This window comes from Notothenia rossii (assembly GCF_949606895.1).
Source record: "Notothenia rossii genome assembly, chromosome: 1".
Taxonomy (NCBI): domain Eukaryota; kingdom Metazoa; phylum Chordata; class Actinopteri; order Perciformes; family Nototheniidae; genus Notothenia; species Notothenia rossii.
Genome location: NC_136912.1, coordinates 82,233,257 through 82,260,649, shown reverse-complemented (window position 1 = coordinate 82,260,649; position 27,393 = coordinate 82,233,257). Strand labels below are relative to the sequence as shown.

General features: G+C 41.6%; 2 protein-coding genes across 2 annotated transcripts in view; one reads left to right on the top strand and one right to left on the bottom strand.

Moving 5' to 3' along the window:
* psmd1 (proteasome 26S subunit, non-ATPase 1) overlaps positions 1-27,043 on the top strand; it is a 38,422-nt gene extending 11,379 nt beyond the window's left edge. The window contains exons 17-25 of the mRNA XM_079665773.1: positions 9,783-9,897; positions 12,259-12,375; positions 13,616-13,718; positions 16,942-17,111; positions 20,139-20,231; positions 20,546-20,632; positions 22,218-22,481; positions 25,142-25,307; positions 26,849-27,043. Coding sequence (XP_079521899.1) covers positions 9,783-9,897; positions 12,259-12,375; positions 13,616-13,718; positions 16,942-17,111; positions 20,139-20,231; positions 20,546-20,632; positions 22,218-22,481; positions 25,142-25,288 — 1,096 coding nt within the window. The 3' untranslated portion in view covers positions 25,289-25,307; positions 26,849-27,043. The remainder of the gene's footprint in view (positions 1-9,782; positions 9,898-12,258; positions 12,376-13,615; positions 13,719-16,941; positions 17,112-20,138; positions 20,232-20,545; positions 20,633-22,217; positions 22,482-25,141; positions 25,308-26,848) is intronic.
* Positions 168-9,506, bottom strand: htr2b (5-hydroxytryptamine (serotonin) receptor 2B, G protein-coupled). The gene is made up of 4 exons (XM_079686838.1): positions 6,699-9,506; positions 5,792-6,386; positions 2,734-2,934; positions 168-2,001 (listed from the first exon to the last, which is right to left on the bottom strand). The coding sequence occupies exons 2-4, from the start codon at positions 6,051-6,053 to the stop codon at positions 1,055-1,057; spliced, it is 1,410 nt and encodes a 469-aa protein (XP_079542964.1). The 5' UTR covers positions 6,054-6,386; positions 6,699-9,506; the 3' UTR covers positions 168-1,054.
* Positions 27,044-27,393: the final 350 nt, after the last annotated feature.

The window sequence follows — 27,393 nt, the reverse complement described above, 5'->3', positions numbered from 1 at the left end:
CGAGCTAAATACTAGATGTCCCCGGGCCATCGGGCAGCCCTTAATGTCGAGCCCTGAGCATAAAAGTGTAGACATACTGTAGAAAGGAAAAACATGGATGCTGAGAATTGTTATAGTTTTCTTTCAGTTAAGCATAATGGAAAAAATATTGTATTAAACACATTTAGGATTCTATTTAATATGAAATGTTGTTCTTTATTATATACAGTCTTTTATTTGGAAATCTCCTAACATGTCAAAACAGCAGGCTGCAATACATATACAAGAGTGCTTGTCAAAGGTCCAGTAAATACAAGTAACATTATCTCGACAGTGCAAATGTTGTCAGTTGGAAAATAGATTTGAAAGGTAGACTTGTGTTTTCTCTTAACAAAATATGAGCATGTGGTCTGAGATGGTTTACAGCATATTCAGAAAGCCCAAGTTGAAAGAGTCATAAAAGTAATATATATATATATATATATATATATATTATACTGTATTCATACATAATTCCAGGTTATCTTATCATGCTTTCATTCCTTACATTTTTGTCTGGTGGCTTGAACTTTTAAACCTTTAACGTCATTGTTTCCTAACCTGTGGCCTTTTTGAGTTGACCTGTAAGGTTTTGTAACATTTTAAAATGCAAACTGTCTTCTGGTACGTTATAAATTGTCTTTAAACAGCAATTTGACCTGTCTAAAAGGCAAAATGAGAAGTATTCTGAACATCTATATACAACACTTAACATAGGACTTTGACTTATGCATTTAATGTTTATTTGAAATGATGAATGCCTTATTTGTTTAAAGTGTATTATTTATGGAAGCAGATGTACATCAGCAGACAGGTTTAATCTCCTCTTTTTCATTCTACAGCAATGCCCTTTTGTTAAATGATTTGTCAATGAATTTGAGAATAACCGCAGATTCAAAATCATGCATTTTTGAGTATTTGTTGTAGCTAACCTAGCCAAGTTATGTCGACTTAGCCTTACAAGAGATACAATGTGGGCAACATAAATCTCACTGATTTAAAGTGCACATTTTGTGTTCAAATCCTCTGTCTGTCTCTATACACAGCTGACCTTTTCCTCCGGCTTGCTACCTTCATTTTCAGTCAGAAGCATTGTGTCCAATACAATACCGTTGACTGACTGCATAGGGGCTTGCCTGCACCTCAGTGGGCTTTGGTAGCCAACGGCTCCAATGCCATTTTTCATGAAAAGTTTAGAGTTTTCTGCCATGGAAGATCGGAATGAAATCCGTGTAAGGGTCCGATCTGCATTCGATACCCATGGCTGCCTTCCTGGACCATTAGTAGCAGGGTTTTCATAATTACAGGTCATATACCGCGTGAATGCTTCCCTGAACGTTTTGTTGAATAGGGTGTAGACCAACGGGTTTATGCCTGATGACACATAACCCACCCAAACAAAGATCTCCATGAGATGGGCAATGACATGAACGTCACAGCTGGTGCATAATACCGAGGTGATGTTAGTGATGAAGAAAGGGCACCACATGACCACAAACAGGAGGAAGACGATGCCTAGCACTTTGGAGGCGCGCTGCTCATTGCTCAGAGTCTGCATTGACTTCTTGCCCATTGTTGACATTCTACGAAAGGATATTTCATCTGCTGTTGGAGAGTTTGACGTGCCTGCAAATGTTCGTTCTTGTATCCTGGGAAGTCTGCTGTCCAGCATGTTGGGTTGCTCAACTTGCGTTGGCGTTAGAGCTTGTTCTCTTTGAAAAACTGTGGAGATTGCCAGGTAGCTAAAGCGCTGAGACACCCTTGACTTGAGCAGATACACCTTTTTGCGTAACACCTGGACAGTTAGAAGGTAGATGACCATCATGATAGTCAGAGGGATGAAGAACGCCACCAAGGAGCCAAACATGATAAATTCCCGAAAGGTGTCCGTTTTCAAAAGGCATGTGTGGTTACTGTTGAAGGTGATGTTGTTGGGAAGATGGTTGTTCCTAAGCCCCTTTATCGGAATTGGGATTGCGATACCTGGAAAATGACAAGAACAGTACATATTGGTAAAACATTGGAAATTTTATATTCCTTTTGTAATATCGCTTTTTATTTTTGATTTGTATGTTTCATGTCAACAACAGAAGAACCGTTTCGATTTCATTTTCGCACAGACATTGCTGTTTAATTTCAATTTCACGTGTATGATAGTATTATTAAGTAGTATCGACAAAATGTTCATGTTTAGTTAACGGTTACTGTCAGGAAAAAAAGGCACATTATGATTTGAGGCTTCCCTTTTTGTTTTTAAAAGCAAGTAAACTAACCATCCATCACTTGCCATGATGTTTCTTAAAACTGCTAACAGCAGGAGAGTTGTTACTCTGCATATATACTGAGAATCCGTATAAGTGCTGCTGCCTTCATTCCATCGGAACTTCTGGCTTCGGTCATGAAATGAAGCTCAAATGAAATCAAACCCTTCAGCAAAACCTGCTTCTTTGAGTATTTTGTTTACTGGGCATCAAGCATTGATCAGTAATGTGTCAGTGAATTTGGCCACATTTTTACTCCCTAACCCTCCTTTCCATTTAAAAACGTAGGGTGCGGTTTGTATATTATCTGCATCCGGAAAATAATTCTGGGTCCACAAACCAGGTCTGCCATATATTTTATGTGACGAAATAGACTTCTGGAGAAATAACTTGTCTAAAGTAAAAACCACTGCAGCGTTGTAAAAGTTGAGGAAATCTGATTTGATATGCTTACCAATGGATATGAGCCACACCAGTGCAATTTTCACCATCGCTTTGGCTCTGGATTTGTATTGGCTGTGTTGGATTGGCTTCTTGATGGCAATGTAGCGATCCAGTGAAATGGCGCATAAGTGCATGATGGATGCAGTAGAAAACAGCACATCGAGGAACAGCCAAATGGGGCAGAGGGGCTCCGGAAGAGGCCAGTCGGAGTCTAAAGAAAAAAGACAAGAAGTGAATTAGTTCAGCTGTTGTCTTGCGGTTATCTTTTTTTAATTTTGTATTTGCTATTCACCTATCTGCGGTTGTTGTAATTGGTAAATCCCTATAATCTTATCATGATCAAACTGATTTTATTTTCCCCAAAGATGATTTGGTCTTACAGGAGGCCATTTGGCCATTTACAGGAGGTTTGCAACAAAGGCTAGGATTACAAGTAGCACCCACACAAAATATTGCTGTTTATTTATCCTTATGAGGAATGGGTTTACTGGAAAAATGAGGGTTCACTTACTGTTTATGGAGCTAAAAGCTCATTATGAAGACGTGCTGGCGACTACGCTCAACAGTAGAGTTTATTTTCAGTTCCAGGCATAAAAATTGGCAAGAAACTATTCTGGCTTTTGTCCTGTAGACCATTAACATTACTAAAAATGTAATATTCCTTTTACATAATTGTGTTTTTGTTGTGCTGCCTACACCAGTTGTCACACTTGGAATTATTGAGTCATAGTTTTGATTAGGTTTCATCTGGAAAGCTTATGCATGGACACATACTCCACTTGTTCTCAAAGTAGATCTTCTGTATGTGTTATGTGAAGTGTTTTGTCCAATGCCAAATTCAATAAACACTGTAGCTTGCAAGCTCCAAGTATCTGTAGAAGGGAACATATTCTATTGCGTTTAATTGAATTATAAACTTAAAAAAGCAAATGTTCGTGATCCTACTGCAGCTGGCCAGCACTAGTTATTTGGGTTTACTTTGAAGTCATTCAGAACATAAGGTAAGGAAATCAGCAAAGCAGTGTGATTGTTTGTATTTTTCAAAAGGTTGGCTTTTGAAAATGCTCAAACACCATTTTATATTGAAATATTTTCAGGGAGGATTATGGATGTTCAGCATTTTCTGGTTGCACAAGGCTGTGTTCAGTACCTTGCATAGGAACTCATTCTGTTGTTTGTCACATTTTTGAGATTGCAAATCTCAACTGCGTCATTATATTAGTATTAAGTATACATCTTTTTGATAATTGTATGTATGTTGTGTAATATAGCACATACAATTAGCTGTTTCTTATCCTTCCCAGTTATGTGTTGTAAAACATTGTTTGCTGTGGTTTGTCTTGATCTTTTTGGAGTATTTCTTTTACTATTCCTATTGTCAATAGTGTGGCTTGTGTTTATTAACCAAAACTCCCTGCCATAAAACTTATGAAATGGAAAAAAAATACATCTGACCCGCAGCTCTTTTTAAAGAAAAGAAAATGGAGAGGCAGAAAAAATGATTGTTTGATCTAGCTATTAGAGGCAAAAACCTTGACTCAGTCGGCAGTGTAGTGTGTTGAGGGATGATGCCCTGCAGATGCAACACTTGGGAAATCAAAACTAAATCATCACTTTTTTATAAAAATAGAATCTTTAACTTTTGTCACGCAGTGCTATATTTTACATTTACAGCAAATTTTAAATATGCCGATTTCTTGCTTCTTCTTTTTTTTAAGGTGTTCCCTGTATGCTTTGACTTCATCTGCCAAGCAGATGTGGAAAATTCATGACTCGACAGTAATCTTCAATGCATTCCTATTGTTGCCTTGCTCTTTCAGGTTTACATTCAAGATGTTCATCATCTTGGATTTGAAAACATCAGATTTTCACAAAGTCAGATAAAGTAAAAGCTGCAAAAGATTGAGTCACATTGGAATGCAGTAAGGTTGCTTGTCCCAGTGTCTGGTTCAGAAGACATTTAGCCGACTTCATTGACATTCAGCAATGGAGCAGCAAGCAAACACAAGTCCCACTGACATGCCTTGCATCATTGTGCTGCCCCCCATTTCAATGACCGATCTATTTTCATTACAGTTAACTTAGTTTAAAGGTCATTAATTTGAAACTCAGTTTGCTATCAGCATGCCATACTGTTGGCTCATTTAAAGATTGTCTTCCTAGGGACTGCCTTAAATCCTCAATTACAAGTTAGTGAACACACTCACTTTCAGAATGCTGTTGTTGATTAACACAGTGTAACAGTATAGATGCAATAGTAAATTCATTGCATGGTCTTTACTAGTGTAGCCTCTGCATTAGGAAAAGATGAAAGCAGCACCTGTGACCACTTTGACTTAAGCAGGCCTTTCAGCGCTACACATCCAGTTCTCATGCAAAACAGGAAATGTGAGACAGGCCACACATAGACCAGCGTCACTCAGTGAGAGACGTAATTATGTTTGGGCTTATTATGCTTCAGTTGAATTAATGGGAAATACTAACTAAAACATAGCTTTGTATGATAAACGTTTTAATTGGTAGTATGTCGCTTCATTACCACCACACTGTCACTGGAAATACATAAAACAGTTTTTGTACTGTTGCTAATGTGCAACTGCTCCCACCGCACTGCCAGAGGAAGTAGCATGTTTACTGTCCACTATCTGTGGTTATATTTCCTTCTCATTAACTTGTTGAGTGATTATCAAGATCGTATCTGGTGTTGCTTACAAACTATTTTTATCGTCTTTGCTATGAGAGAAGTATGCTGGTCTGTTTTCCCTTGTATATTAGAAAGGCAAAGGAAGTAATTCCAAAAACGTTTAATGTTCCACTCAACAAAAACACATGGATTACTTTCTTGAACGTTTTTTAGTAATGGTTTGCGGGGTCTTAATTTTGTTGTATCGTAATGTCATTTATCGTTTAGTTCAGTATTTCTTTAGATTGTTAACAAGGAATTGATTTGTGCATAAGCAAAGACATGTTTTCTCCCAGTAGGGTAAAGTTTTATTGTTTTTGTCTAGCAGAGGTTTGTTTCACAGATAAGACAGGTTTTCAAACAAAGGCCCCTATGCTAAACTTACTGTAGAGAACGGTGACGAGGGCAATGGGCATCACTAGGAGTCCCACCAACAGATCGGCCACGGCAAGCGACATCAGAAAGTAGTTTGTGGCGTTCTGAAGTTTTCTCTCAAGTGACACAGCGAGAATGACCAGGATGTTTCCTCCAATAGTGGGGATGATGACCATGACAATGAGCAGGGCGGCCCATTTCAGCTGAAGCTCAGGCGCTTCCCCTGACAGCGAGCTGTTGGCCTCGGGCGGAGCAGGGACTTCTTGAGACATGGTGCTGCAGAGATTACAGCAGGCCTAAGCTTGGGTCTGGGCTCTGATCTTCCTGGTGTTGGACACTCGGTCAGCATGGTCACTGCGTCCTACAGGCAAGGACAGTTCAAGGTCGCTGCACAGGATGCTTCATCCCCATGTGCACTGTACAACAAAAGGAGTAGCTCAAAATCAGCAGAGGATCCACCACTTCGAGGGGGACAAAAAACAGGTCCACAGCACAAGCTCCAAAGCTGGTTGTAATCCCAACCTTATTGATATTTTCCCAATGAGATGTCAGCAGGGGTCCTCACTTTCCCAGGCCGTTGGTACTCTTTTAATCCTCTGCGGCCACTTAAAAAAACAAACATGTCTGTATAAGGAAAGGAAATGTAACAAGCCTTCCAAATGTATTTTGGGAGTCTAGTTAACTTTAGCAATAAACGTAATATATTACATTTTTAATGGTCTTATATAAAAACAATTGTATCTAAACATACACGTGTTAAAGTTAATAAAACACAATGGTTCTTTTTTTATACAACTAGTGCATTAATCAGGGATATAGAATTTTAATAATCTGAGTTAAATAACACAATCAAACAGTATTAAATAAAAAAATGACACGGTTAATAAGCATTATCATGATTCTGTAAGTTGTCTTACCTGCTCCTGTAAGTAGCATCTGTTGTAAATTTAAGTTCCTCGTTGACGTTTCAACTCCATGAGTATTTTTCCGAGCCGCTAAGTTTTCACCTTTATAAAACACTTTAGCAGTATTTCTTGCTGGGAGAACAGTGCAGCTTAACCGATGCATTTCAGTCTTAGCACACTTCTTAGTTTAACATATTGTTTAAACTCCCGAATCATCCTTATATTTTCCGCCCTCCGCAAATAAGAACGTGACAAAAAATGCGCTCCTTCAGCGGCTAATCCTAAATCTGTCTCTGTCTGAAGCAGTCCGTGATGTGGAATTTGTTTTCCTTCCACATGTTGGAGGATCCCCCAGTCTCGCCTCGCATCACCTACAGCGATCACAGGTTTAAAACTTTCAGATGTTGTGGCTCCTCCACCTCTCTCCCATTCCCATTCGCTGCCTCTTGTTAACAGCCTGTGATCAGCCGCGCTCTCCCCCGTCTTGTCTGCTCTCTCTCTTCCCCTCCCTCCCCTCCGTCTTGCCCGTGAGTCGCACTCTGTACAAAACAGATGAATGTCTTTGTACTGGCAGTATGCCAGTGGTTCTGGGAGGTAATTTCCCTCAACACAGCCGCCCCACTGTTTATATTTGTCACTTTCTGTTCACTCCTCCATCCGAAGCATTGTTGGGGGGTGTGAACGGGGTTTATGGGGAGATGCTCTCTGTGTGGTGAGGTACTTGAAAATTACACTTGTACCCCATTGCTGTTTTTAGTTTGTCTTCTGAGCTCAAATGGTCGTGTTGGGTATGTAATTTTAAACCGCTATCCAATTTTCTTATACATGACTTCTTCTGAAATGTATTCCACATTTAGTTTTTTTCCTTTGATCTTTCCGCATAAACTTTGTGTTTTCAATCAGTGTACACTTTGCTTTTTAAAGCAGATGCAGAAAATAGAAATAAAAGCTCCTTGGCGTTTACAGAAACCAGATGATGATTCTTAACAATACAATGTGTGAACGCCAGTAACATCTGTGTGACCCTCTGTCTTCCAGTAAAGGGCAGCCCGTAGACCAAATGTTCCTAGTGATAATTCACTTATAGTGCCCCATAAGAAAGGTGGTTTAATAAATGCAGTTATTATTTGAATTACCCTGTTCTCTTTTTGCTCCTTTTTAAATGGGTTGCTTGTTAATGGGTTGGCTTTAAGACTTTACATGTGTGATTGCTGGTGAAAATCTGAGTTCCCCCAGCCAATCTTTACTATTTGCTAAAAGAAAATCTCTATATATTTTTGTTTGATGCAAAGAACAGCTGAAGGTGTGCTAATAGCATGATGCTGACTTCTGCTCTAGCACATCAAATGCATGCCAAACAGGCACCTTCTTTAAATCATATCCACTCTTGCTGACTGAGATTGCAACATCGGTTGTCAGATCTACACATTTTGCAGACTTTCAAACTGCTGTAGCAATTGGCAGTTATTGTTCTTGGGAAACTCCGTATTAGTGTTGGGTTGTATTATGTTCTCTGGGAGGTATGCTAATTAATACAAAAATAATTAAAACAACAATTCCCCCGATGCTACTTACAATTTCTCTTGTTTCCCTTTTGCGAGACAGTTGATTTCCTTTTGATTTTAATTATAGTGTTGACTATGAAAGCCATCCAGCCTCTTGGCTTGTTTATTGCAACATTGTCCAGGTTCTTTCACAATGTATTTGTGTTAGGGTTTGGAAAAGAGAGGAAGCAAGCTAATGAGATCTGCCCCCTTACTATGCGGGTGCATTGGTAACTGCAACAATCACGTGGCAAAATCGTGGGTGTGGGGAGAGTTATTAAGTTGCAGCTGTATCAGCTTCTGTCACTCACCGTAGTAGCTGTGAGGCATGCACATATAATCATACAGTCCATTAACCGGTCAAGTAAAAGCCTCGTGAATTTTTGTAACCTTTTTTAAGTAAATATTTCACATATCGCTTCTATGACCAAAGTCTTAAAGCACACATATGGTAAAAGGGTCGGAGTACAAAAGTACACTGTGGATTGCAGAAGGGTTCAAGGTCTTCATGTTTCCAAAGAATAAATAATAGGTTTTGTTAGATTTAATTGTCCTTATCAGGCTGAATGGAATAGCAAGCCGTCACAAGATTAACATGACATCTTTTTTATTATCTTTTCTCATCTGAGGTTTTTAGGCCCAGCGCACATTATGAAGATATTTCAATTAGGCTTGACATTCAGGCGTCATTGCTTCACTGTCTTTTTAAGAATAAAGAAATGCAGGATATTGATTCCCTTTTTCCATCCAAGTTCTTCCATTTTGCCTGGGATTAAAGGTAATTGGGTTATCTTTTATCTAGACAAGCTTTAAAAAGGCTTTAGATTCAATTATTTGTTAAGTTTTTAGTTCTCTGTTGATTTTAGATTTTCATCCTATAATGCAGCGGTTTTCAAAGTGTGAGGCGCGCCTCCCCTGGGGGGGCGCCAGAGAGCTTCAGGGGAGGCGCAGCGTGAGACACAAAAGAACGAGAAAAAGACAAGTAAAGTGACACTTGCCCACTTGTGGCTGTCTGTGGAGACCGAGTTCCCCCACCTCGCGAAAAGGATGTAAAAGTGCTCATTCCCTTCACCTCCACCTACCTGTGTGAGTGCAGGTTTTCCGCATTGACTTTGATCAAAAGCAAGTACCGGTAAACGCTGCAGCCAGAGTATGATCTGCGTTTATTCCTGTGTGCATCAAAGACGCAGACTCATTGTTCCCACTAAAGTAGGGGTGAGTGTAATAAGGAGGCAAAGTTGACGTTCAGTGTGTTACCGGGAGCATATAAAAATGTATCCACCATGTTGAAAATGTTAAAAAAAATATGTCTTGAGAACACGGCGTGCGGAAAAATAAAAAAAATGTTCTTATATTCTCTGAGGGGAGGCTCACCTACCCACACTTTGAAAACCCCTGCTATAATGGATTGATGAAAACACCCTCAATTGAAAATGTGTGACTGAGGATTCAGCCAAGTATGAATTAAAGGGAGTGGAAGGATGTATTTAGGAGTAAGTTCAAGTGCCTTATTGTTGACCTGCTCTTAATGTCTCCCTTTGTCTCTCTTCAGGACCCCTGAGCAGTGTCCCAGTGTGGTGTCACTACTGTCAGAGAGCTACAACCCTCATGTGCGCTGTGGGGCGGCCATGGCCCTGGGCATCTGCTGTGCTGGGACCGGCAACAAGGTGGGCGCTTTGACCCAAGTTTTTCTTTTCTTTAATGGTGTTGAACTGCAGATACAGTGTATTAAAAATAAAGGGGCTACCTGGAGGACTAGATGCTGTTTTATCTGATTATGGACTTTTAAAATGAAACGCCCGACAATTTGGGATTTAACACCAATGTGTAAAAAAAAAAGTGGGCACATCTTTAATATTGGTTGTCTTAAAAAAGGAGAAAGCCATTGGTCTGTTCTTTGCTCTGGTCAATGTATCCCCTCTGGCTATTTGAGAATGTACCACGTCTATACTCCAGCTCCCATCCAACATACTCTACATAAGGGTAAACCGTCTCGCTTTGGGTTTCTTCCATTTTTCCCCCATTAACTGTGGGGTTTCTTCTTGTCTGATGTTAGGGTCCAAGGACAGAGAGTGTCCTACTCATATTCTGTACGAACTGTAAAGTCCTCTGAGACAAATGTAAATGTTTGATATTGGGCTATATAAATAAACGTTGATTGATTTTCTACCTACTGTAGAAGTTGCATGTTACAACTGTCTCATTTAAACCTAATTCGCTTGAAGACAATTGTAAATCATACAGTGTGATCGAAGGCTAAAGTCCTGCAACTATGAGAGAAGCGATCTTACTTGTAAACTATTGACATTTAGTTCAATAGACAAAGTTCAGCAATGAGGAGCTCATTAATTGTGGAAAGTTCTGGTGGTAAATGTGCTGATGGAACGGTCCAAATTGGCTCAGAGTCACCAGGCTTCACGATGCCACGGCGTCTGGGTCAATGGAGTCCGAAAGGAGAGTTAAGAAGACAGGAGTCGGGGGTGCTGCCAGTTCCTGAGCTGTCTAGCTATGTGGGCTGATCAGACTCGGGTGCCATAGCCTAACCCGAGTCATGGATCATTGCATCCTGATCCCTGAAGCACCAATGTTAATGTTTTTGCAGAGAAAAGAGCCACTGCTTGGTTTTTCCAGAAAAGCCCTCGAGCACATTTGGTCCTTTAATGAAAATAATGATGTTGTGCCAAGAGAAGCGGGTCACCTATCCGCCATCATCATACACCTGGGGCTTTGGCTATTTTCTTACTATAAATGTGAAAGAAAAAACGGCACAGGAAAACAGTTTTGAATTTGCTTTAGTCGGTTTGTTTATACTGATTTCATGCCATAATGAAAATCTTAAATACCCTTCAGCTTCTTTAGGGAATTGGATGTTAGCATTGTTCCCTAAAATCCATCCATCATTTCAGAATACTGTCATATGATCCACTTTTTATAAATATGTATGAATATGGTATTTATGTCGTGGTAAAGTGTGTACTGCACTGTTCCAATTATTTATACAAGCTTCTAGCCAGTTTAACAGTAGTGAATTGAATGTGATTTAAATTTCACCTCGGACGAGGCCAAGCCTGAAGAAAACAGTCCTACATTCAAAATGGATTAAGAAGATCTAAAGCAACCACATTATGTTTCGTCCTGCTCTGCTGATTGAGCCTGACAGTAAATACCCTCAATTAAACCCCTCGACAGCCTATCAGGAACAGGATGTGCTCAACTGGTGTTGGCTTTACACTGAGTTATCGTCCCGGTACACGGCTGTCTCGGCCAGCTGAGCCGGGCGCATGGATGAAACACGGTTTATTTTACCTCGGCTGTCATCATCCTCGTTTGTTTCTCTCTCCTCTGCGGAGCTGACGCCTCTTTCTGAGGCTGGTGGTGTGGGTTACAGCCATTACTGCTCAGCTGAGAACAGAAATAAAAGGAGCAAAGGGGTGGACCTCCCTTATTTCTTCATAGGCGGGGCTTGTCGATAATGTTACTTCGTTCCCCTGGGCAACCAGATATAGATGAAACTAATCTCATTAATGTGTGGTCTGGATGTCTGTGTTAATAATTCCTTTTCCTGTATTCAACCAAACGCAAATGTTCCCTTTTAGCACACAGCTGCTCGTACAGACGTATAATATATATAAAATGTTTACAAGTGAAAAAAAAAATCCAAGCAGGTCATGGTCACTAAAAGAGGTCATCCTCTTTTCAAGCTATACTAGGCAAATAACATTGCAAATTACTTCCACCCTCTGATGAAACTTACCCTATTTTTATATATATCAATACAAGGATTACATTCTAAAGAAACGTTCAACTGCCCAGTGAAATTGTTGCCAAATATACATTTGCCTCACTGACTGAACAACCCCTTCTAGAGCTTGTAAACAATCCTCTACAATCATATGTACTGCCAAATTGGGTAGAAACGGTTGATCATATTCAAATGATGTGCTTAAAGAAAAAGTTGCCCTTTGATTGAGAGAAACTACAATTTAAACAACATTACCAGCTTTTCTGTTCTGCTTTTATCTCCACAGGAGGCCATCAATCTGCTTGAGCCCATGACCAACGACCCGGTGAATTATGTGAGGCAGGGCGCCCTCATTGCCTCTGCGCTCATCATGGTCCAACAGACCGAAGTCACCTGTCCCAAGGTAAGATATTCATGTTTGCTTGTTTATTTCACACTTATTGAAACACCTTATTTATCAATGAAATGGCTTTATAGCCTTCAATCAAAACGACACGGATCAAGTCTTTTGTCGAGAGATCTTTTTCATAGGTCTATCTGACATTAAGCAGGGCAGGGAAAGACCAGTGCAATTGCTTACTCAAGAGTGAGGACAAAGAAAGGAGAAAAGGGGAGCTGCTTGACCAAAAGCAGAAGGCATTCAACGGTTAAGACCAAGGGAAAGAAATCTGTGTCATGTAAGACTTGAGAGTGACTAGTCCAGGCCTAACTGCACGCTCTCACCCTCGGAGCACCTCATACTTTGTCATGGACAGTTAAGATTTGCCAGACACATTTTCAAAGACTCCTCATCTGCACTGCAACAGTCCTTAAAGCTCAAGGTAGTGAGCAGGATTGTGAAAGAGGCAGTGGAATGTCAGGAGGTATAACATCCACGGCTGTTTATTTCAAAGCCCTGCTCTTTGTAATTTCCAGCTGTGCTTCACAGTTGTTGGCAGAAGTATTAGACCTTTTAGTTTCTCAGTGGTAAATTGCCCAAATTGGCTGCGTACTACCCATCAGTGTTAACTCTGTTCCCTGTGGTAATGACGGGACTCCCACATGTACTACATCAGGTGCGTGTGGCATTGTGATGAATTATGCTGACAGTGTGCTAGTTTGAAAGTGTCACAGGTCGCAATATGCTCAACATAAACCTTCCCCTTTTGTTTGATGGGGCCCTGTAACAGAAAGTCACAGACTTGGCAAAAAAAATGCATCAATTCAGCCTTTTAAAGCAGTATTTAAAAGTGTTAGGGGGTTCTAGGTTAACCTAGTCTTTTTTTTATTTTTTATTTGTGTTGCCAAGAGTTTCCAAGGAGAAAACTAAAATAAAAATGTAGCTTGTTGGAAGTAATACAGCCATCATTTGTGTAATGCTGTATGTAGAACATGTGCATGACGAGTAATCCACTTTAACATGGAGTAGCAATATATTTTAGAGCAGCATCCATTTGTGGACTTGGCGATCAGTCAATCAAAAGAAATAATTGCCAACACTTTTGATAATAAATATGATTTTATCACGCATAAATAGACGCAACAATAACTGAACCTGGTGTTTATCCAAAGCATCAGACACAAATGCAGTGTTTGGGTTTACCATTGGTGTCATAACTTCAAGTGTTTCACATTTACACATTTTCATCCCCTCTCTATTCTAGGTGAACCAGTTCAGGCAGCTTTATTCGAAAGTGATCAACGACAAGCATGATGACGTTATGGCCAAGTTTGGAGCCATCCTGGCCCAGGGAATCCTCGATGCAGGTTAGTTTCCAAACAGGAGAGCACAAGACATATCGGACAGATATGTGAGGTCTGGTAACTGGAAGGACACATCTTGATTTCATCAGAGTTCAATGGGTTTTTCCATGGCTGTCACTTGAAACTGAGATCAATCCGGTCTGTGGTCCCACCTGCCTCCGTGTCTTCACCCCTCAGGGGGATACCAAAACACCCACATGGTGTGTGTGTGTGTGTGTGTGTGTGTGTGTGTGTGTGTGTGTGTGTGTGTGTGTGTGTGTGTGTGTGTGTGTGTGTGTGTGTGTGTGTGTGTGTGTGTGTGTGTGTGTGTGTGTGTGTGTGTGTGTGTGTGTGTGTGTGTGTGTGTGTGTGTGTGTGTGTGTGTGTGTGTGTGTGTGTGTGTGTGTGTGTGTGTGTGTGTGTGTGTGTGTGTGTGTGTGTGTGTGTGTGTGTGTGTGTGTGTGTCGAACTCGCAGTAACCATCCCTGGTTGGCCACCGTGTCTCTGGAACAGATCATGCTAAGGTGCATTAGCGCCTGGCGTCCCCCCCTCAGCTCCGGTCTGCTCTCAGCCATATGGCCCGTTGGTCTCTTGGTGATTACTGTTTGTCTGATGGTGTTTGTGTGTCTGTGCAAGTGTTTGTGGACACAAGCATGCAGCATGTGTTTTATGTGCGTGGGTTTCTAGAGGGCTGAGCCTCATCACATGGAGGGCTACACACTCGCGTACATGTATGTATACACAAACCCTCGATGCAGCCAGGAGCAGAAATCCATTTTCTCGCACCAACATAAAACCCTGTGTGCCGAGCCAGACAGAAACCAGCTCTGTTTACACACTGCTGTCCAAATACACCATCAGGTGTTGCAACTTACACAAAGTCAAGTCTATCTGAAGTATTTGCATGTGTACTTGAAAGGAGAAGTGCAGCGCATGTGTTTTTGAGATGTTGTGACTCATGAATGTTTTTCCTCGATCATTAAATTGCCTCTTGATTAACTCAGCCCCGCTTGCGGCGATATCTGATGGTTGATTTTGTTCCGAGCAGATTAGCCATCTTGATGACAGACAGGACCCTAAATCATATATCAAATCAGGCACATTAACCGTAATGAAGATGACCCTGCGTGAGACCATCCAGACAAACCCCCCCCCCCCGCTCCTCATGCCAAACTCCAGCTCTCTGTGCTTAACGCATGTTTTCAGTAGGATTCAGTGTGTATCTTACAGTTTAAACAGTCATGCAGGGAACACACCACTCCTGTTTGACTGTCAGACATGCTCAAGCTTGTGTGGTGTGAATGTTTTTAGTATTCTGGTTCTCCTTGGGGGGGGTTGGCGTTTTTGAGGTGCACGGGTAATTGTATTTAATTTGACGAGCGGAAGCGATTAGAGCTCAGTTTCATGATCACTGGTGCCCATTACCCAGGAAATGTCAGTCTCTTTGGCTCATTCTCTCACCTCTACATGCTCATTCCACATGTACAGACTTTCCCTGACTAATTGATGGTCCATGAAATTCGTTTTATTTTGTGGTTCCTCCAAACGTTACATTATGCCCCTTGTTTCATCTTTTCAAAGTGACACAGCAAGCAGGTTGAATGTTGGTGTTGTAATTGAACACCTTTTTAGAGGAATCACTTCTATCCCGGGCCTCCCTCACCAACTCCTTGGAATGAAAGTTGGCCCACCAAACTCAGAGTTGGCAAAAACAGCGGGTTGGAGGGGGGCCCCCTAGTCAAGTGCTCTCAACCTCTTCTCAACTTTCTAAGAGACTCTTAAGCACCCAGTTGTGGTGCAGCATGCGGACCTTGTGACTCATTCTGGCCGACGTTCAGTCCGTCGGCTCGGGATTGTCTGAACACTGGTTCAGATGTCAAGATAAGGCTCTGGTTTTAAATCTCCCAAGTGGCCTCAGAAAAGAGTGGACGTGCAACAAAGTCAGCAGATGATTTAGCTGGCATTGTCTGTCTGGATAAAACTCTGCTCCCTTGTAACCTTCCATTTTTTTTAAAGGAAAGTTTTTCTTTTCATCTCTACACTAATGACGGATTCACCCTCGCTGTCTCCTGCCAAGTCTTCCTCCCACTCCCTCTGTCTTCCTTTTTCAATCCCTCCCTATGGTTTGTCCCAGAAAGGCCAAAGGGAGGTTTGTGACCTTTTTGGTACGGTTCCAAGTAGCACCCCTGACCCTGTGCTTCACCTTTTTTGTTCACTCTGCGGACACGTCTGACACCTCCAGGGTGCAAACTCCCTCGCACAGAAAACTAAGAATGAGCTAATCTAACATTCTGGAAACGCAGATGGGAAACGTGTCTGCTATTTCTGGGACATCTGACACACCTTGGAGCTCACATCTCATGATAATGACCTGACTCAAACAGTTGAATACAGGAAGCTGTAGACAATGCATTCCCTGGAGTAGTTGGCTCACCAGTTTGTCCTTGTAATATAAATCAACGTATCGGACAGATTGAACCGAACGACAGCCTTCTCAGGGTGGTGACCATCCTGCTCTGTGCCCTCATTAACCTTCCACTACTTCATCTTATAGTACTTGGGCCAACTGTATTTTAATATATTAATGCAGCGGTGATAAAATGATGTGAACAAATTCCCTTTTTCCGAAGCAAGTGGTGTGTGTGTTGCCTTTTGATGGTTCTTGTGTTGAGTTGTGTTGTTTCACAATCAGTAACCAGTATGAAAAGTGTTTTAACAATAAAATAGATTTTTTTTGTTATTGTTTACAGAGCAGTTGGCCCTTAACTTTGGACATCTTTAGCTTTTTGATTTTGCACAAGTTTCTGTACACTGAAAGTTTATTACATGTTTATTACCATTGGAAATGTTCAATGGATTCTTAAAGCAGTTTTTCTTGTATAGCTCTCAATTAGGGATGCCAGCGATTATTCGAATATTCGTTACAGTCTCCTTAATCGAAAATTATTTTTAAAATTCGATTTTATTTATATATTTTTTAATTATTATTTATGTTTTTTTTTTTTTCCTGGCTTAGTTTCAACCAAAATATAGACTAATTCTAACAATAGTATTAATAATTGTAAATGGCCATTGGTCACACCACCAGTTTTGTTTTACTGTAAACTTGGAGGAAGCCTGCAGCGCTGCTACACACCGACCCCGCCCCCCCTTTTTAAACTGGTCTATCATCTGTTGAATTTACAATATCATGTAGGTGTGTACCATAACACTGACACGCTCTCCCCCTCCTCTGCCCTCTGTCCAGGTGGGCGTAACATGACCATCTCTCTGCAGTCCAGGACGGGTCACACTCACATGCCAACAGTGGTCGGCCTGCTGGTCTTCACCCAGTTCTGGTTCTGGTTCCCCCTCTCCCACTTCCTGTCATTGGCCTTCACACCAACTGCTATTATCGGCCTCAACAAGGACCTTAAGGTACTGAGCTGGCTATACCTGCTGTGATTGGTGTGTCAGAAGAAATGTGTGTGTGTGTGTAGACAACTGCAAAATGTGACCTTGTTCTAATTAAAAGACAATAGATTCAAGGTGCCTTTTATTGTCATCCTGAATCACTGGGTTGCACAAACGCAATTGAGTCCATTTATGATACACATGAAAAACAGTAGTGTGTTCCTGTAGTGAACTTTTAAAATGTGCAACAAGGGAACAAAGGAAGCAGCAAAAAACTCTGGTTTATACAAGAGGCAAATGAAATGGCTGGCTTCAACATTTAAGAGCAAATGATCCTGCATATACATTTTCAATATAGCAGGGATTAGTTAAATATTGTTTGCAGGGCTCTCGACTAACTTTTTTCACCATCCTCCCGGAATACAATCTAAGCCGTCCCGAAATTAATGTGGACCGTCCCGAATTTAAAATATTAGTTTTTCTACTCCTTATCATTAGTTAAAATCATTCAAAGTGACCTTTAACATAAATAAAACATCATACAAATCATTAGATGATAATTCATCAACCTTTTTATTTGAGTAAATCAGTCAATCACATGAACAAAGGCCAAATATATTCAAACAAACACACAAACGAGAAAATTACTCTAATATTGAATCAAATCAAGTCCCATCCAATTAACAAAAACATCCAACACTCCGTCCTGAAGACAGAACCCAGAGTAACCACTAACCAGGAGGACAGTCTGTAACACAGTCAGGAGACCTTTACAAACTGCCCCGCCTCCTCGCACACAGACGGGAGAGAGAGATCTCGTCTGGATTGGAAAGCTCGAAAATACATCATAGACGCATGTTGTAGTCTTATTGCGTATTAGAAACGGAGTTGGCTAAAATAAAACTGCGATATAATGTTTATGTAGCATATGACATATATTTTTTAAATGTCTCCAGTACCGATAAAATGTCAGATAACGTCGGAGCTTAACGTTACCACTGTCTTTAATAATTCCGGCCCGGGGACCGTTTAATACCGGGGCTCGGTACCCATCCATACATGGGGAGAGGCGCAGCATATTGCTAAGGACTAAATACGATGGAGGGTTCTCATCTCAGCCTTATTACCCATAGGGGATGAAGAGGAGTAAGTAAATAAAGAGGCCGGCGCTCCAGGGTGTGGTTCTGCTGTGCGTTTTTGTGATGTAACGGTAAAACATTTCAGAATTCCTCCACGGGATACCATTGTCATTTTACATCACTCAACCCGCGAAATACACACACTCAGTACATAGCCTACTGTAGATAGACCCGCAAATTTGCGGGCCAGGAATTCGCAGGCACAGCCAGCTGTGCGGCTGGCTGACAGCCATGGGCACAGCTTACGTACTGTGTGTGTGTGTGTGTGTGTGTGTGTGTGTGTGTGTGAGTGTGTGTTTCGCGGGTTGCTAAATGTTTTGTGTGTTTATGTTGACAAGGAGGTTTAATAACTGTGTGCTACACACAACGTGCAGTCGATTTCATTTTCATCGCCGTTTGTAGTAGAGTTAGCAGGGTATTTTTATTTTAACTCTCGTCCCAAATTCGTCCAAAAATTATTTATTATTTGTACACATTTGTTATCCTCCCTGACACTTTTTTTTTCGGCCCCGGGACGACGGAACGTCCTTAAGCTCGAGCCCTGATTGTTTGTTTATATTACACACATAGTTTGTGTTTAAATATAACTGCCCTGGGGGGAAAGTATGGCTGGCACTGCATTTGGTTTGAAAATATTTAGTTTCTTGCCTTAGTAACGACTGTCACCAGAAGTCTTTCCATAACAAGACTCTCCTGAATGTGGACTTTTCTCACACACAGATGTCACGGGATTACTGTGACATGTTGGGGTGTTTAACAGACATTAGATGGGCATTATCGCTTTAATCATATGCAGATCAACAGCACCACACACACACACACACACACACACACACACACACACACACACACACACACACACACACACACCTTGTGTATACACGGGAGCATAACGTTGGTGTAAAGCCCCAAATAACCCACCAGGGATGGAGTGCAGAGGGGAAAGGGGGGGGGGGGCAGTGTTTAACAGACTTGGTGCTGCACCCTGCCAAGGCTCGTCAGCACCTGTTTAACTACACAGCACGAGTCTTCACAGACCATTGGACAAATTACTTCCTCTTCTTTAAGAAACAAACTGAAGGTTGGCTTCAAAGAGCGCGCAGGAGAAGCCACTTACCAGCCTCACGGTTTCAATTTATGCCTCCATACTGCAGTCTGAAATATGTGGTGTTAACAAAAACAGGTCCCCCACCCCTGCTACCTATAGTCTAACAGAGCAGCACAACATGGCAATTCATTAAGTTTCAAAACACTGTTGCAGTTTGAAGGCTAACGCTAAACAGAAGGCACCTGGTGCTGCTCTGGCAGGAGATCTTCTTTGATGTTTGTCCAGGTAAAGGTGACGGAGCACTTTTGAATGTGTACTTAAGGATCAAGTCTGCAGCTAATAAGTGATGAAGTGAATCGAGTGAATGTGAAGGGTTTTAAACTGCTTTGCTGGTAACTATTTTTTTATTTCTAAAATCAAACCGGGTGCCAGTTAGAAACCATATTGGTTTTGTATTTATGACACTTGAGACGATGAGGTTGTGATTGAATTGGAATAAATGTTATCTCAGAGAGGGGGCGGTACTCAAGCTCTCCTCTGAAAACAGCATTTCTGAAAGTTGTTTTTAGGTTCAAGAGACCTCCTAACTGGCTGACTTCATTATTATTGTCTCTGATCATCCGTCATTACCTCCTTTTAAAGGATAGGTTGGCAAGAAAGCCTCAAATTAATAAACGTATAGCTTAGCACTTGAAATTTGACGTGGAAATGTGCGGTGACTTCCTAAACCGCTGTGTCGTCTGAAGTTGCTTCGATTGACTTTCTGGAGGATGTTACAGGTTTGTTTCCTTGGAAGTGGATCCGACGGGTAGATAATGGCATAAAGTCACTAAACATCTTCTCTCTTCCTGTCTTCCTGTTCAGATGCCCAAGGTGCAGTATCGCTCTAACTGTAAGCCCTCCACCTTCGCCTACCCCCCAGCTCTGGAGGTTCCCAAGGAGAAGGAGAAGGAGAAGGTGAGAACATGGCAACTTAACACATCGGCTTGTTTTGATTTTCTTTTTCTGATATTATCAGTCAAAGAAGGCAGACGTAGTTTCATATTCATTTGTAAATAGGTTTTTAACCCACGCTGTCAGATATATACTTGTTCTGTCTGGCATATTGATTATTTCAGCGTCTCCAGCATATGTTTCTTGGTTGCTCGTTTCCCTCTGCTTTTATTTTGTGGTCGACTTGTTCTGTTCACTGTAAGTCGTGTTAGTAGGTGGTCTGATAGTCGATGGTTTTGTCTTACATTGTCTGTATTCTCTCCCTCTCTGCACGGCAGGTCTCCACGGCTGTTCTCTCCATCACCGCCAAAGCCAAGAAGAAGGAGAAGGAGAAGAAGGAGAAGGAGGAGGAGAAGATGGAGGTGGTGAGTGGAAAGGCCCAGCTGTCCAAAACACCCTTTCTCCCCTCATTGCCAATCATCTTATCTTATTTGTTTTTCGACCCTTCATTTGAAAAGCAGTCTAAACTCACAACAACACATATCCTTTGCCAAGCGATTCCTTTTATTGGGTTTATTTATTCAGAAAGATTTGTTTGGAGTAGTGAGTTTAATTTACTGGAACAGAGAGATCTACCCTGAATTATCCCATTTTGTAGGTGGTCTGTCTGCATAAACTAAAACAAATGTACTATTTAGTTTAAACACCTTCAGGGTATTTAGAACCTTTCCCTTTATCTGAAGTAAAGTTTTCAATTATGTTTTAACCGTGTTTGACTCCAAGACTGCTTTGAACGCAGGGAGTACCCTATAACAGATTGTGTTTAGAGCAGGATTTTGTGAGACAATTCTTGGTGGACTTCAGTCCTTCAGGGGTGGTCTTGGGTCATGCTCCCCCTTTTTTTTTTTTTTTAAGTATTCCACAAGGCAATGCAGCTTCAGCATGTGTCCTGGTTGTGTTGTTTTTAGTAATGACACATCACTCACCTGCTGATAAGCCGATACAATCATAAATAAGCAGATATTAAATGGGGAATCGGATCCATGCTGTCAGTTAAACAGTCCCTTGTGCTCTTTGACACCAAACACGCTACCTTTTTATTTCTTTTCCCAACTCCGTGAGTCAGTGTAACTCTCACTTGGTTTCTCTGGGCGTCAGCAGCACGTTTGATCCGCTTGGCCACGCTAAGTCTCAGCTCTGCTGCTGAGAGACGAGCTTAGAAAAGTCTGGCCCGCTCACATCTCAGATTTTTGATTTCATTTGGCTTGACTCTTTGAGAAGGCGGTAGAAAGAGGGGGTATCGACTCTCACTGGGGTCAGACGGTTCATTTTCTGGACCGTTTTATAGAGCGGACTTAAGTTTGGGAGATTTATTTATGCTTAGCTCATCTATTTTCATGTTAAGAGCTTCACTGTGGTATCTTTTTATTTCTACTCTAAATATATCAACACTCAAATATGTTGGGTAGAATGATTGAGATAGAAATGGCAAGAAAAAGTAAACCTAGTAACGATAAATACAGACGATAGTGATATTAAAAGGCTATTTGAAACAGTGATTTCATCAGTAAAGTATTTAAGTGCGTCTGTAAATCACACCTGAAACCGGACTAGAGCAGAGAAGACAGCCAAAGTGTTTCAGAACATCAGCAGGAGATGACGGACTTTTGTTGCTAGCTCCAATGGCACCTTCTGTCCTTCCATGTATTTGTAATGAATCCTCCCGTGTATCGGCCTGATAGCCCAACAAACCACTGGCCATGGTGCCAGAGTAGTAACAAAGAAACATCAATATCCTATGATGTCATAATTCAACTAGAAATACTGATTCTGATTGTGGTGGGTTTTCAACTTTTAATTTAGCAGTATCTGAATTAAATGTATGTTTTAAATAAATTCAGCAATGACACAACCGTACAGATTGTTTTGAGAACATCCTTAAGATACAGGACATTATGAAAGGTAATCACATTAGGCCTAATGGAGAACATGCTTCTTTTTCTGTAACAGGAGGTCCAGGAGGCAGAGAAGGAGAAGGAAAAAGAAAAGGAGAAGGAGAAGGAGAAGGAGAAGGAAAAAGAAAAAGAGAAGGAGAAGGAGAAAGAGAAAGAAAAGGAGAAGAAGGATGAAGAAAAGGAGAAAGAAAAGGAGAAAGAGAAGAAGAAAGAGGCAGAGCCAAACTTCCAGTTCCTGGAGAACCCGGCCAGAGTGATGCCGGCCCAGCTCAAAGTGCTCATCATGCCCGAGACCTGCCGCTACCAGCCCTTCAAACCGGTAACTATCTGTCCGTCTGTCTGTCTCAATGTGGGTCTGTCTGAATGTGGGTCTGTCTGTCTGTCTGTCTGTCTGTCTGAATGTGGGTCTGTGGGTCTGAATGTGGGTCTGTCTGTCCGTCTGTCTGTGGGTCTGAATGTGGGTCTGTCTGTGGGTCTGAATGTGGGTCTGTCTGTCTGAATGTGGGTCTGTCTGTATGTGGGTCTGTCGGTCTGTCTGTCTGTCTGTCTGTATGTGGGTCTGTCGGTCTGTCTGTCTGAATGTGTGTCTGTCTGAATGTGGGTCTGTTTGCCTGTCTGTCTGTCTGTCTGTCTGTTTGTCTGTCTGTCTGAATGTGGGTCTGTCTGTCTGTCTGTCTGAATGTGGGTCTGTCTCTATGTAAATGTATTCATGAGGCCATAGTAGAAAGTCTTGCCAATAGCTCTTTAACAGGGTCTTAAAAAGTCTTATATTTGATCATCTGAATTTAAGGCCTTAAAAAGGTCTTAAATATGACCAAAAAAATAAGAAAGGTCTTAAAAATGATGGGATTTGAAAGGTACTTCTGTGTTGCGATCGCGTCTAAATGTGTTTTGGGGGAAATGTCCGGGCTGCAAAGTAACCAGTATTTGGTTGGAAAACATCTAATTTAGTGCTTGGTTGAAACCAGTGGAGGGGAATGTGTTTGGAGCCCGCTGCACCTTTTGCAAACAAAGTTAGCGTTTGTCTTGCTAATGCAGCGTTAGCTAGTCCAGCAGCTCCCGCAACAACACCGGGGGACCTCCGGGCGACGTTTGGGTCTACGTCAACCCTAAAAGCGGAGGTGCTGTGGACGCTAAATACCGTGGCTAAACACCAATCATACAACAGCATGAAGGCAGCAGAGCTCTGACTATAGCTCTTGTCACACACACACACACACACACACACACACACACACACACACACACACACACACACACACACACACACGCTGACACAGTTCTGTGCTGTTATGTTCAGTCATCGTTCTTATGTTGAACATGAATACATTTACTTTGTAAGTAATTTATGGTTTAAAGGCGAACATAACACACAAGAAAACCCACCTGAGTGTACCTTCTTAAACATCGACAGGACATTTCAGGATATGTTTTTTTAAGTTCTTCTCCATTAAAGAAAAGGCCTCTTTTACCAATCACCATGTGACAATGACATATGCATCCTTTATGGAGAAATCCCCTCCTAAACTGTAGGGAGATGAACAAATGAAATGCAACAGTCCACTACCTATGATTGAGAATGGCTCCTGCAATAGTTCTTCACCAATAAGGTGTTAAATGAACTTTTATCTGCAGCGATACGAATCTACGGACATCAATTCAATAATATTCAACATGACTTTAATGAAATGTAACATCGTAAAACTATCCCAGAGGGAAATTTCCCTTTTTAAAATAAATGGAAATAAATTCAGGATCCAGCCTGTCAGTTGATTTTGGCCTCGGACACACTCCCCCCGACCCCCCCCCCCCCCCCCCCCCCGTCTCTTCACTTTTATAAACCGGAGGGCTGCGGTCCTGCTGTAAATGTTGACAGTTTTCCGCAGTAAACGGCAGGATGGCGTGCGGTCGCCCAATGAGCTCTCTCTTTCGTCCCTCACAAACTCAAAATTGTAGGTCTTGCATCGAATGCCAAAATGGTGTCTTAGCTCGTCTAAAGTTTTGTAATGCTGCTGTCCTTTTAAGGGTTTGTTTTTACATTCACAGAGGAGTTTAGGAAGTGAAGAGGTTTTACAGATTCATCTTCAAATCTGGTCAATGTCGGGGGGGGGGGGGGTTTATTGAAACCTTATTTTGTGAATCAACTTGCGTGGTAACAAGTTCCCTGTCTTTGATTGTTCATCGGAGCTGAATGATTCCACAAATTGATTAAATAAACTCCACTTTTGAGTTTCAAAACCAAAACAACGTGGTCCGCATCCTGTTTCTCTCGTTCTACCAGTTTGTTTCAAATAAATATTGTAGAACTGCGTCATAGCTTTTCTTGACCTCAATTTCAAATGCATTCATAGGGTCTTTATCAAGGCAAGATTACGTACTGCTTTTGAGCCCCAGACCCTCAGTTTACCCTGTGGTGTTTGTCACACTTGCTTGGTACAACTGCACCACTCAAAGCACAATATATGTTTGTATGATGGGGACCCAGAGTAATTGAATTTGACTTATGCTAACTACTACTACTATATCCTTTTTTGGAGTGGTGGTGCATCTTCCTAAATATATAAGAACTTAATTAAGTTCTACTCTTTACTAACTAAACACACAATGCACAGAAATGGGGACACATGGTTAATGAATGTGTTTCGTTTTACTCTGGGGCCTCGAGAAGGTTTATCTGGTCCTGATCATTAAATACCATTTGGTCGTTTCAACAGAGTAAGATACTTTCCAACGGTTATGACACGTTTTCTCTCTAACAATTTAGTGTGCAGCTTCATTGAAGTTAGACCCCATTAATGTTCTGGTTATAACTGATTTTAACTTCTTTCCAGCTTTTCCATAAACATCCCTTCCAGCAGTGAAGAGTGATGTATAAACAGATACAGTGCACTTTACATTTTCTAATGTCCGTCAGCCAATGAAGGCTCTGAACCCTTTCGCTGGATGTTATTGGCTGACTTTCCTCCTGTCTGTCACCAGCTCAACACAGGCGGGATCATCATCATGAAGGACACCAGTGAGGAAGAGGAGGAGCTGGTGGAGCCCGTCTCCGCACACGGCCCCAAAATCGAGGAGGAGGAGCAGGAACCAGAGCCCCCCGAGCCCTTCGAGTACATCGACGAGTAGGAGTGCTCTCACGGCAACGGTATGCATTCCTAAACTCTTGTTATTCATTCATAACTTCAGCAAAGTGAAGTGTCTGCTGATATTCAACCGTTTCTGGGTCGCTCTGTCCAACCCCCGCTCAAGGTGGGGTAGGTAATTCACTTCAGAAACACTTTTTGTTATATTCCATGGAATGCTCTTAACATCCCGATAGCAATGAATATCTTAAATGCTTTGACATTAAATACATTAAAAAAATGTCATCTGTGGAAGACGTGGCGCTGTAAAAAGCACGACCAATCATCTGAGCCGGCCCGGCTAAAGTAACTGGATGGCCTACCTGCCTGTCAGCCTTCCATCTGTGCACAAACTTATCTCGTGCCCTCATTGGTCATGGTTCGTGTGTGTTGGAGGAGGGGCTCTGTAAGGAAGTCTGAAGGAAGAGGCAGATTTTCTTCGGCTGCGTACTTTCAAATTCTAGCGCACTCCAGCTGGTTTCTCCATTCTTACCTACCCTACCTTTAAGGTCACAAATAAATACTTTGCGTCAGATCTCAGGTTTCCATTGACTCCCGCATCATGCCATTTTCTAAGTAATGTTGTGTAGTAAAACACAATGCAGGTGTGATCTGTTGTTCCTAAGCATAGCATAGTTTCACTCGTCACTGGTGGAGGAATGTAAACCCGTCTCCAAACAGCCGCTCAGAGGGCAGAGCGTCTCTGATCTGATGCTTAATGACTCCTGGAGGCTGATGGTGTTTGTGTTGGACGTATTGCTGCCTGCATCCCCATGTACGAACTCACTGTTGATGAGACCAATGAGGTGTCAATGACCAAATTAGGGCCTCCTTGCATACTCTGTCACTTCTTAATGAGGTTCAAGTGCTGTGTGACACAGTAAACACTGCGGCATCACGGTCAGCTGACTGTGTGTTTGCCAGAGAAAGCAGCGTTGAATGTGACCAAGTTGTACTATTAGGTCGCAAGTTTGAAATAAATACATGGGATGAGTCACAGTACATTTAAGTAAATATTATTTGAATGACTGTTTTCTGGCCCGTAAGCCCCCACATAGTTCTGCTCCCCTGTGTGTGTGTATGTGTGTGTGTATGTGTGTATGTGTGTATGTGTGTATGTGTCTCTCTCTCTCAAACTCAACTGATATGTAGAGGGTGTTGAACTTGGGACAAAAATGTTGTTCTATTCCTATTTTTTTCAACTAGAATAATTATAGCCTTTTTTTCAAAAGACTTTTCACAAGATATCACGTAGGAAAAGATGCACATGCGCTTTTGTTAGCCATTGTTTCCACTTGAGCTTTTTCTGCTCTGATAAACTCGGTTGTCTGATGTTTTGTGGCAATTACTCTCAGTTGCATCATTCATTTTGTTATGCTTTTATCTGGTATGACTTTTTGGGATGTACATTTTCTTTTTGTGACGTTAATATCACGAATGTCAGCATACAGCCATGATGTCACTGCTTCTGACATGTAATCCTAATTGTGTATTTGGTTTTGTATTTATTAGTTTGTTATTAAACTTGTGAATCCCCTCTCATGGTATGTGTTCCTCTCCTCAGGCATCGGGAGAAGTGGGGTGTCAGCATGTTGGTCCAGCGTCTCCCTCTGTGCATCCAGCTCTTCATCCCCGCTTCACTTCCTCTTTTACACGTTTCTTTCCTGTTCTGCCGCCTCATTATCCAGACAGGGAATGTTTTACACCCTCAAATTGTATAATTTTCTGTCCGTACAATAAAAAATGATATATATTGGAAGCTGGAGAGTGTCTGTTTATTTAAATGGTTTTTTCACCAAGCGTGCAATGAGGGAATTTCTCTAATCCCATACATTTAGACTGGTTTACATTCTCAGCACTCAGCAGCCGCCCAGCCGTCTGTCTGTCTGTCTCTCACAGCGAGCGAGTCCACGGTCAAACACTAAACAACTTTGGGTGGCAACGGGGGGAGGGAACACTTCTGGGTGTCTAGAAGGTCAAGTCAGAAAAGATATTACAAACAACAAACCTTTTGGGCGGATCAGGACGGAAACGTTATCTGTTTTTTGTTTTTTTATTTGCTAAAGATTGGTTCAGTTAAAATTGAGACTTTCTTTCTACTGAAACTAA